Below are 11958 nucleotides of genomic sequence, written 5' to 3'. Positions count from 1 at the left end.
CATGTGATAGTTTTCCCCTTGCTCTTAGTTTTAATCTTTCACAGCTGCATTAATTTGGCCCTTCTTTCTCCCCTCCCCCAACTTTTTTTGTTGTTCAAATCTGTGATTTCATCTTTGTATAGGGACCTCCTGGTGTAGAAACTCCCTCCATTGCTGCATAATAGCAACTTGTCTGTAATTTTATAGCCTCGACTTGGCCATTGTCACGTAGCTAATATATGCCAGAGGTAGGGCTTGCACCCTGGTCATCCTGACTTCAAGGTTGGCCCTCCATCTACTACCCTAAGATCCCAATAAATTTGGCTTTATCTTTCTTTTCTGTGGTGTTGCATGAATACACTGTGGGAGGTGCAGCCCTGCAGAAAGACACAGAATGAACTGGACAGAGAAGAGAAAGGAAGTGGATCCAAATAGCAGACTTGGATACATAGCACATATCAGGAAACTAGAAGAGATTTTACTGATGCTTTCAAATAAATTTTATCTTCAGACATCACCCTGTTTATTAATCCGAGGAAAAACAGAACATTTCAGGACCTGAGTTGCCCATATGGTTTCTGGAGATATTAGAAAAGAGGTGGAAAAGTCATGTGAACAAGAGATATAGAACAACTGTTCCAGATGGCAGGAGCTACTGAGAAGGCTTAAGTAATCGTGCATGTGGAAAACATTTAACTCTAAGGATGATTGTTTAAAAAAATAATAATTTTTAACAATTCATTAATAGTTTAAAACATCTGGTTCTTCACCATGCTTTTTCAATGTGTTTAGAAAGATCACTTAAAAAAAAAACAAAGAGGTATAGACAACTTCAATGGGGATGAAATCGTAGTAGCTTGTCTATTGACTCTGATTCAAATATTAACCAGCTGGACTCCTCCATTCCCTTTCACAAGGGAAGGTACTCATGTCATAAGTTGGAAGCAAAGCAGGGAAGGGAAGAAGCAACCTGGAGGAAACAGATACCATCCAGGCAACAACCTTTCAGAGCACCAGAGAAGGGTAACTTATTCTTATTTAAGGCTTCCCCTTCCCCCTTTAAATTAAGTAGAAATAATAAGAATGATATAGTACAGAAATGTCATAAAACATCCCCAGGTGACCAGAAACAGATTAAAATGTAATAGAGAAGTGTTTAATAACAGAGATAAGAATACAACACGACATAGATAGTGTTCATTTGTAGTTGCCTAAATCAATATGACCTCACAGGGATCTTTAATTATTTGAGTTTGATACCACGGATGTAGTAATGTGTTTAGGAGGGTCACTATTGCTATAGTGGAGAAAGGACCAGTCTTGGAGTCAGGTAGACCTAGGTAGAATCCCACCTCAAAGGTATATTTACTGTGTGATCTTGGGCAAATCACTGAAACTCCCAGTGCTCTACCAGGCAACTATCTAAGGCTGGTCAACAAACATTTATTAAGGACTTACATGTGTTAGGCACTATGCCAAGCACTAGGGACACAAAAGGAAACAAAAACATTATCCCTGTCTTCAAGAAGCTCACATTCTAAGAGAAGAGAAAAATAACATTTATATATATATGTATGTATATATATATATACATATATGTGTATGTGCTTATAAGTGTGTATATGCATGTATGTGTGTCTACACCCACATTGAGCCTTTCCACATTGCCGGGGCTAGGGGCATAGCACCTCTGGGATTTGGGAAATCCATGTAAAATTTTTTGGCTCTCTGTTCATACCAGAGAGGAAGTCTGAATTACTGTGGCATTAAAAGATGAAATATGTTGGTATTATACAATACTATACTTATATTTTATTTATTTCTGAGTTTCTAAATTTTTCTGTGTTGTCTGCTGGTGTTTGTGTGTCACCTGCAACTTCCACAAAACTGCCCCAAAATTCCCATTTAATTTCTTACGCCACACTCATGATATATTGAAATCTTGAAGGTAAAAATCGAGATGTGGAAGGGATAACTCTGTGTGTATACATGTGTGTTGTGTGTGTATATGTGTATGTATGCTTATATACACATATACATACACACATTATATATACATATATATTAGATAGAAATCACAGAGGGGAAGCACTGTGGGAAGGGGGAGGACTGGGAAAGGAGTCTTGAACAAGGTGAATCTTGAGCTGAGTCTTAAAGAAAGCCAGAGGTGGAAATGAGACTGGACAGATGTCCAAGAATAGAGGACAGCCAATGAAAAGGCATGAAGTCAGGAGACAGAATGCCATGTGTGAGGAACAATGCTGGTGGACTGCAGAACTGCAAAGGGGATTATCCATGAAATTACAGCAGGACAGAAAAAAATTCAAAATCAAAAGTTAGAAAGAAAAAATATCTTATTTGTTTCTCTTTGAATAGAGAATGGCTAAAGAAACTTAAGGGGAAAGATGAGATTAAAGAATGAGAATGGTTAAAAATGTAGATTTTTCTTTAAAGATGAAAAGTAGGAAGGAAACTTAATCAGTTTAGGAAATTCTAGAAGAAGTAGAACCACATGCCTTCCAGAGGAATCTCTATTACAAATGTGTAATGGAAGTTTGATGTGTTATGGTATGGCTAGGTACAATGACAATAGACACAGTTCAGAAGCGGGTTAAAAGTGTGTGACTTCTCACTGCGAACCTGGCATGGACCAGGTGTTCACATACAAGGACATCAGCACTGAGTTTCTGGGTATAATGAATCTTTAGGCTCTGTGATGAACTCAGGAGAGGAAGACTTTTCCTGATGCCCCTGTGCTATTTGTCAATATATCATTAGAATATATTTATAGATTTTTGTGTTAATTGACTTCCATAGGTATTTGTTAGTATGTGTTGGGAAGAATGGGGTAGAAAGCAGGGGAATTAGTCCTGGCCTGGGCCAGTTAATATATCACAGAAGAAGTGGATAACAGAGAGGTGAGGTGTTGAGGTATTTTATGATAAAAGGGGGGGGCAAAGGTAAGTCTACTCCCTATTATCCCTTTAGGAAGTATAAAGGAGTTTCCCTGATGGAATTGGAAGCCACTTGGCCATTACGCACCAGCCTTGGAGGCAGTAATAGAGTCAGGGAGCAGATTTGTGGGCTGAGATCCCTGGCTTCAATCAGAGGGCAATACTGCATTCCGGTTTGACTTTCCTCCCTCCCCCACTCATTGGACCCACCTATTCACCCAATGGGAAGCAGTGCATCCATCAGGAAATGGAAAAATGGATCCTCAGGATTGGGGGCAGGTAGCAAGAAGGATGACCGTTGGGGGCTTCCCACGGATTCAAGAGAGACCTCATCTTTGGCAGTCCAAATGAGATGTAAGTTCATATTCCATATATTGTTTTATCAGTAAGAAAAATTTACATGATGGGTTTGTTTTGTTCATTTGCATAAATGAAGTTCCTGGGAACTCTGAAGAACCAAACACTATATTAAGTCAATGGGAATTTTTCAGATATCAATTAATGTCATCATCCTCACAGTCATCTAATTCAACCCCCTCATTTTATAGCTAAGGAAAGAGGTCGAGGGACTTATCCAAGGTTACATAGCTAGCAAGTAGCACAACAGAGATCCAGACCCAATCTTCTGACTCCAAATTTCATCAAGCTGTATATGGGGCATGATCAGGTAATAAATGAGTGAACTGGCTTCAGTCAATCAGAAAAAAAATTCAGTAATTTGAAATCACTAAAGGATGAACACTTAGCAGAAGCTAAGTGTTCCTTCGCCATCAGGAATTCTGCACGCTTATCTATTTCCATTTCAATGTGTGGCTACGTGGTCAAGTGCTCCCCAACCCCCAGCTGTGCTAAATGTGGAGCCACCTGGAAATGTCTGCTCTTGTCAGGAAGAAGATGGGGTATCAGAGAACAGTAATAGCTCATATGACAGGAGTGACAGAACAGGACTCAATATCCTTTTTTCTGCCACAATGTTATTTTTTTTTCTTTTTTGAAAGCTGTGTATGTTTTTCTGTAATTTCCTGTTTAAAAAACACACAAATAAGCAACATCAAAAACAAACAAAATCAACCCCATGAGAGAAAGTGAACAATTCATTAATCCTTAAGAGGGAAAGGAGGAGGAAGAGGGAGAAAGCAGGTAGATGGAAAGCGTGGAACTGTTTATGAATCTAATAGCCTGTTTTCAATCCGCATCCTTCTTGACTATTCTCTTGATATCCATTGTCTTCCTGTTTTCCTAGACAACCTCTAATCTTCATAATCTTCAGGTTTTCATAACCCTGTTCTTTCTCCTTCCTTTCTTCCTCTCTCTCTCTCTCTCTCTCTCTCTCTCTCTCTCTCTCTCTCTCTCTCTCTCTCCCCTCCCCCCCTTACCTGCCTCTCACTCTCCTTTGTTGGTTCTTCGTCTGTGTCCCACTCGCCAACCATACATGTTACCCAAGGGTGTGTCTTGGGCCCTTTTCTCTTCTCTTTCTAGACTCTTGCTTGGTGATCTCATCAGCTCCCATGGATTCAACTGTCATCTTCATAAAGATGATTCCCATATCCATATATATCCATCTGTAATCTCTCTCATGATCTCCAATTTCAAATCACCAAAGGCCTTTTCGACATCTTGAACTTGATGTCCCATAGGCATCTCAAACTAAACAGGTATAACACAACTCAATTATCTTTTACCCCTCCCCCCAACCGTCTCTTCTTCCAAACTTCCATATTACTATCATGGATACCATCATCCTTCCAGTCACCCAGGCTTACAATCTTGGTATCATCCTCAACACCTATGGCTCTTTCCACCTGTCCAATCTATCACCAAATTTTGTTATTTCTTCTTTCACAACATCTTATGTATATAGTCCCTTCTCTCCATTCACAAAGCTACCCCCATAGTGCAAACTCTTATCACCTCCGTATCTGGACCATTGCAACAGCCTTTTTCCTTGATTGCCCTGCTTCAAGTCTCTTCCCACTCCAGTCTATATTTCACTTAGCTGCAAGGTTATCTTCCTTACAATCAGGGTCTGACCATATCTCATACCCCATCTCCCTACTCAGTAAACTCCAAGGGTTCCCTATTACCTCCAAGATCAAATACAAAATCCTCTGTGGAGCTTTTAAAGCCTTTTACAACCCTTCCTACTTTTCCAGTCTTCTTAACACTTTACTCCCTTCTTTGTACTCTCTGATCCTTTGATAATGGCATTGCTGTTCCTTACACAAGAGACTACATCTCTACTTCTGGAACCAGAGGCTCAGTCAGGGCCCTGAATCTCTCTATTCTATAGACAACGGACATTCCCCATGTCTGCAATGCCTGCCTTCCTAACCTCTGCCTATTTATTGCCTTCCCTAACTTCTTTTAAGACAACTCAAACACTACTTTCTTCAGGTAGGTTTTTTTCTATTCTGCACCCCACCCATCCCACCCTCACCCCCCATCACTGGTAACACTTTCCCTCTGAAATTACCTTCCGTGTACACTGTATACATCTTACATGTGCATAGTTGTTTGTGTGTTGTCTCTCCCGGAAGAGATTGTGTTTTTGTCTTTTTTCTTTGTTTGGATCCCTAACATTTAGTTCAATGCCTAAAACACAGTGAATGCTTAATAAATGTTTTATGGCTGACTGACTGAATTACCTTCTGGCCTACAATGGAGCACTAGGGAAATTCCAGAAGAATAAAAACAAAGGTTGAGAAAGGACTAGACTGGGGCGGGGCTCCCAAGGAGTTCAAAAATCCAAATTAGGGAATCAATTTCTCTAGAAGCACCTACTCTCTCCCGACAGCTATATCCTATTTGGAAAAGGGGAGCTAGAAGAGAGGCAAGGCCAGGAAAGGAGAGAAGCACACAGAAATTAGAGGAAAGGAAGAGGGAATGGAAGAAAATGAAAGAGATAAGAGGAGGAAAGGAGAAAGGGAGAGTGGGGAGGATACTGGAAAATGAAGGAGAGGAGAATAGAGGAAGATATAGAAGAGGAACACGGAGGAAAATCAAGAGAATGGAGGAGAATGAAAGGAAGGGAGAACAGAAAAAAAAATGGAGGAAAATGGAAGACGTGCAAGAATAGAGAAGATGAATGGAGATTAAAAAGAGGGGGGATAAAACAGAGGAGAGAAGAATAAAGATGAAGACAAACTGGAAAGAAAGAATAGAGGAGAATGAAAGGGGTAGACGAGACGACGGGGGAGGGGGGAAGAGAAGTGCGGGAGAAGAGGTGGAGGAGGAAGAGAAGAAGACGGAGGAGGAAGAGGAGGAGGAGGAGAAAGAGGAGGAAGAAAAAAAGGGGAAGGGGGGAAAGAGGGAAGGAGGAGGGGATGAGACAAATCTCAAACTGGTCTATCCTCCCTAACCGCTGGAGATATATTTGGGCTTTGGGTTAAGATAAACCTGTTTGGAATAGGGTGAAACAAACACCGAGGGGCAATTAAAAAGCCCGAGAAAGGCGGAGGGGGGGTAGGGGGAGGGCGCACAGCCCCACCCAGGGAACGCCCCTGGCTGCTTCGGCCCTTACTATTCCGGACAACTTCGAGCAGCTGCAGCACCGGCAGCGAGGGGGGAGGGGAGGGGAGGGGAGAGGAGGGAGAGAACCAAGGGCTCGGTCAGGGCCGAACCCCTCCATCCTCCATCCAGTCGGGAGGCACCTCCCCCTCTCCAGCTCATCAAGCCCCTCCTCCCGTCTCCTCCCTCCTCCCCTCTAGATTAACAACTTCAGTTCCAGCCGCGGCCACGGGCAGCCGCGGAGGGCGGGGACTGTGGGTGTAAACCAGTGACTCGGCTGGGGCCTAAGGAAGTGGCTTCTCTCCTGGTGGACGGGCCGGAGCTCCCGCACCGCCGCGGCTCCTCCGATCGCTCCCCCGCGGCCCCGGATCGCGGGGCCGCGCGCGGTCCTCGCTGAACCGAAGAGACCGGCCCGATCGCCCGCGGCGGACGCCCTCGAGCAGGTCCGAATCCGGGGAAAGGGGGCTCGGGGACTGTGAAGGGCCGGGAGTGGGGGGGCAAACGCCGCAGACCCGCCTCAGCCAACGCAGCCGCCGCGGCCGCTCCCGCAGCCGGAGCAAAGCCTTTGAAACTTTGATACACCTCGGCTGCGACCCCCTCCCCCACCCGCCCCATCCCCCAACGCCAGCTCACGACCGAGGACGCCCCACCCCCGCGGCGCCATTGCACCCTGGGAGAGTCGGGATCGGACAATGCTTGCTTCCTCCGGCCCTTTTGTGGTCCAGGCCTCTCCTCCGCGCGCCTTCCCTCTGCTCCCGGTGTCCTAGCGGCTGCCATTGCGGAGACCCCAAAGACAATACAGAAGATGAAGCTCACGGCAGCAAACGGCCTCGGCGGGGAGGAAAGCCCGGAGAGGGCTGAATCCGAAAACGAAGAACCGAATCCAAACGCGGGGCTGGACCTGCCATTTATGATGTTGCCCCACCCCCTACTTCCCGTTAGCCTGCCTCCTGCATCAGTTGCCATGGTGATGCATCAGATGAACCACTTCAATACTATTTCCAACATGGCCGCTGCAGCTCAGAGGCAGAGTCCGCTTGCCAGAGCAGGGGCTTCCGTCATCAAAGAAACCGACAGCTCCCCTCCCGCTGCGTCCCCGGAAGAGAGCGGTGGGCCCGAGGGCGTGGATGCCTCCAGCTGCTCCCCTTCCCAGCTGGAGGACGCACCCAAGGTGATGGCTGTGATGCCCGAGGATGGAGAAAAAGAGCTTCCTGATCAGGGAAATGGATCGAATCCAAAGAAACTCCAGAAAGAAAACGTCCTCTCCCTGAGTCAGGAGCTTTTTATCCAGCACAAGGTGCTGTGGGGAACGAAAAGGAGCATAAGACAGGGAACCTGCCCTCAAGATGCTTACAGTCAAGTTTGGGAAGCGAGACAGACGGGAGAGATGCAGATCGCCATTCCGGTGATGAAATCCAACCTAGATAAAGGTCAACTGGCTGGCCAACTCGTGGCTCCCGGATTCACCACCCCGTTTATTTTTGCCGATAGCCTTTCCTCCGTGGAAACGCTTCTAACCAATATTCAGTTCCTGCTGAAAGTGGCCCTGGACAGTGCCCGTGTCCAGGAGAGGCAAATGCAAGAAGAAAAGAAGGAGCTGAGGATGGAGCTTTACAGAGAGAGGGAGATGAGGGAGACCCTGGAAAGGCAGCTTGCCGTGGAGCTGCAAAGCCGGGCCACTGTCCAGAGGCGCCTGAAGAAAGAGAAGAAGGCCAAGAGGAAGCTCCAGGAAGTCCTGGAATTTGAATCCAAACGCAGAGAGCAAATGGAGCAGGCCCTGAGACAGGCCACCGGGGGTGACAGTGTGCTCAGCATCCTCAGAGGTTTTGGATTCTCAGAAAGAGATCTTGAAGGCATTGGGACTGAGTCTGACAGTGCAGAAATGCAAGAGAACATCAACCCCACCACCATGTACTGAAGGAACTTTCTATTAAAAAAATATATATCTATCTATGTATGTACCATCATCCATTATCTGAAGACTCATGTATATTTCATTAAAGAATACCCTACCAACCTTCCCATGCTCTCCAGTGCTGTGTGAAGAATGAAAGTTGCAGCATGAACCGGGAAGAACCATTTGTTATGTTTGAATCCACAGCAGCATTGTGAAGAACGGTGGAAAGGTTTTCTAAGCTCTCCATGCTAAGCTAAGCCTGTTGCAGTTGAGTTGATCATTTGTAGGTCCCTCCTCCCAGAGAAGTTTTAGAATTTTCAAGCACATGCAAGAATGATTCCCTCTGAGAGAACTAACTTTTCCCCCACCCCCCTCCCACCCTTTAAAGAGGCAGTAGTTTTGTTGAACAGTGGCACAAATATATTAATCGGCCTGAAACGTCCCCACTGGCTTTACCTAAGTGCAGATCCTGAGTCCGCTTTTGCACCAAGACCAATCACCGTGGAGCTGTTGCAGTTGTGTTCGTACTTTAAGCTTTGTTTACTGAACCAGATATTCAATAAATATTACATTTTGCTGAGAAATTTGTGTGTATTTTTTGGGGGGGGAAATGTAAAAAGTGTTCTGTCAGAAGACTAACATAAAAGGATGTGAGCTAAACCCTCGTAGGTGAAGTTCTGTAATTATAATGGAAAGTTTTGTGCTCACTTCAGCCTGGTTTGGGGTCTTTTCCCATGATAAATAAATGTTCAGTAGAATATTAGGTTATAGACATATTTAAGAATGGTTTCTCTGTTCTACCATATTAAGTTATAATATGCATTATTTTTAAAAATATTCCTGCTAAAAACTTTTCATTTGTCTTAGAAAAGTTTTTTTAAAAGGGACTGATTCCAGAAATAAAAAGAAGACTGGTGAGCGAACATAAAACTTAATGTAAACTTTAGCATGCAGAAGTTATTCTGCCTCCACCCCACCTGGGAAAATTGAGGAACCAACTATAGAGGAATCAGCAAAGGAGATGTGATTGGGGGTGGGGGGGAGGGGTGGTAGACTCTAGCTTTCCTAGACTTGGGGAAGCAGGAAGGGTATATATGTGTTCTGTGTATGTGTGTATACACACATACACATACATACTCATTCAAAAGATATCAAAATGTCTATGTGCCAGGCACATTGTACTGGGTGTTGGGGTATACAGAAATAAAAAGAAAGCAGTTCCTGCTTTCAAGAAGTTTTTGTCCTGTTGGGAGAATAACATACATGGGTGGCTAAGTACAAAGTAATTTCATTTGAGGGAGGGAGGTGGAAAGCTGGGAGGGACACTAGCAAGCTGGATTAGGAAGGGTCTAGTGCAAGAGATAGCAGTTGAGCTTTGAAGGAAGAAGCTAAGGATTCCAGCTTCTATTTCCTTATTGAGTATTTACCCAGGTGATCATGTCTACATTTTCTTCCCCTATCTTATCTCAGAAGAGGCATGGGGGTGGGGGTGCTTCTAATCTTACAATAGCCAGGCCTACCTCTTCCTTCATCTATGCACACACACCCCTCTGTATAGAAGTATACCTGCATGTATGTGAATATTCATATGTTAAAATATGCATATATTTCTATACAAAGAAGTGTATGTGTATATACATGCACATATTTATACTTAAGAGTTAGGCGTGTATATGTATACATTCAGGAACATGCATGTACATATTTCATGCATAGTATGTCAGATGTATGTTCATACAGCTATATGTATTCAATGTACATATTTCTATACATGGGTGTATATGTGTGTATATACACTAATATTTACCTATACCTGTACATACTATATATAGAAGCAAATGTGTATACACATGAATTTGTATATATACATGTATGTTTCTGTAGAAGCAAACATACATACATACATGAGTGTGTACCGTACATGTATATGGTTCTGTATAGATATATGTGCACGCATAGGTATATATATATATACTTAAATATGTACATACACACTTCTATACTTAGATGTATACATGCATGCATATGTATATATACACATGAATACAAACACACGTGCACCTATTTCTATACATGGAAATTTGTGTATCTATACATCGTGTACATACAGTTTAATATAATATACACATGACTACATACATATATGCACATATTTCCATACATGATGGTATAATGTATATATGTATACACACATCTATAGACATATGCATATGTCTCTGACCGTACCTCTTGTTTCAGAATCTCCTTCCTCTCCCCTCTCCCCCAGCTGCCTCTATCCCATGGACTTTCTATTCCATATCAGCTAAGCCCAGGGAGCCTAGGAGAGTACCTATTTTCATCTCCTGCCTTACCAAGGTTGAGCACTTGCTGTGCAGTCAGACAACATGGGGTCAAAGCCTGATCCTGCCACTTCCTGTGTGACCTCAGACAAATCACTTCAGCTCTATATTTCTTAGTTTACTTATATTTGAAAATAAAGGCATTAAGCCAAATAAATGTCTCAATTCTAAATCCTATATACCTATAGAATCATATATCAGCCATTCTACTTGCAAGAATGTGTTTGTATTTTAAGGGTTAGTATTGGAAATTATATTCTTGGTTTCAGTTTGAAGAATTGATTTGCAACAGTTAACGTTTGTATAGTAGAAATTTTCCCTAAAAGGCCACGTGCTTGCTAGTTCTGTGTTTCACTGAGCCAGTCTATCAACAATACCATATTAGACAATTGCAAAAGATGCTGGTAATGTTGGCTAGTAAGGGGAGTTGAACTGAATTTCCTTCCTCCAGAATGACTGGTAACCAGAAAAGCCCAGAAGCACATGATGCTAAAATTGCTGTAACAGTCACTGGTCCTGCCCTTCTGGGGATATAATTTCAATCAGACCAGACAGATGCAGAAGAATACATTGAGAATATGTAACTTAGAATGACTTTAGGGGGAAATAGGGAGTCTAGGAAAATTTGCTTTAGTTGTAATACAAAACAGTGATTTTATTGCTGGTATATATCTATAATAATGGCAGAAATGTGGACCCTGACTTCCCCACCTAGCTTTTGTTATTACCCCTACCTTCACTTGCATTGGCAGGAGGTTGGAAGCAAAGAGGATCTTGTTGTCCAGCCCTTTATCCATCTGCTACATTGTTTCACAGGGTAGTAATAGGTGAATCCCTGAAGTTGTGTTTGGGAATATGGGCTCATAATCAGGGATATAAGAGGCATAAGGAATTTCTTAACGTCAAATCAGATAGTTGTCTGGGATAAAGAATCTCACGTCGGTATCAGACAAAAATAGTTGAGGGCATATTACTCGTTTTTATTGGCTCCCTGGCTTGGTATGGTGGCTCAAAGCCCAGGCTGTGCAACAGACACAAAGCTGCTTTTGTCAAAGAGTGGCTTTCTAACCCCTGCACTTCTGTTGATTAGAGCATGAGAACAGCAGATAGTCCTAAAGATATGAAGCCTAGCAGATAACATAGCAATCAAGAGAGAGAATCCCAGCAGAGATAATCAGGAGTACAGATGCAAAAATGTGACAGCCAGAAGGGGTATTTTTGACCCCTGACAGAGAAAAGTGTGATAGCATCCCTAGAGGAAGTCAGCAGTTCTGCAGTATCA

The 11958-nt window shown here is 43.3% G+C and overlaps 1 protein-coding gene across 1 annotated transcript; it reads left to right on the top strand.

The window, feature by feature from the left end:
• The first annotated feature begins 6483 nt into the window (after positions 1–6483).
• Positions 6484–8921, top strand: LOC118831901 (dachshund homolog 2-like). Its single transcript, XM_036739377.1, has one exon. The coding sequence runs from the start codon at positions 7246–7248 to the stop codon at positions 8356–8358; it is 1113 nt and encodes a 370-aa protein (XP_036595272.1). The 5' UTR covers positions 6484–7245; the 3' UTR covers positions 8359–8921.
• Positions 8922–11958: the final 3037 nt, after the last annotated feature.

This window comes from Trichosurus vulpecula, chromosome 9, assembly GCF_011100635.1.
Source record: "Trichosurus vulpecula isolate mTriVul1 chromosome 9, mTriVul1.pri, whole genome shotgun sequence".
Lineage (NCBI taxonomy): Eukaryota > Metazoa > Chordata > Mammalia > Diprotodontia > Phalangeridae > Trichosurus > Trichosurus vulpecula.
Note: the sequence above shows the minus strand (reverse complement) of the source record. Positions and strands in the feature narration are given on the sequence as shown.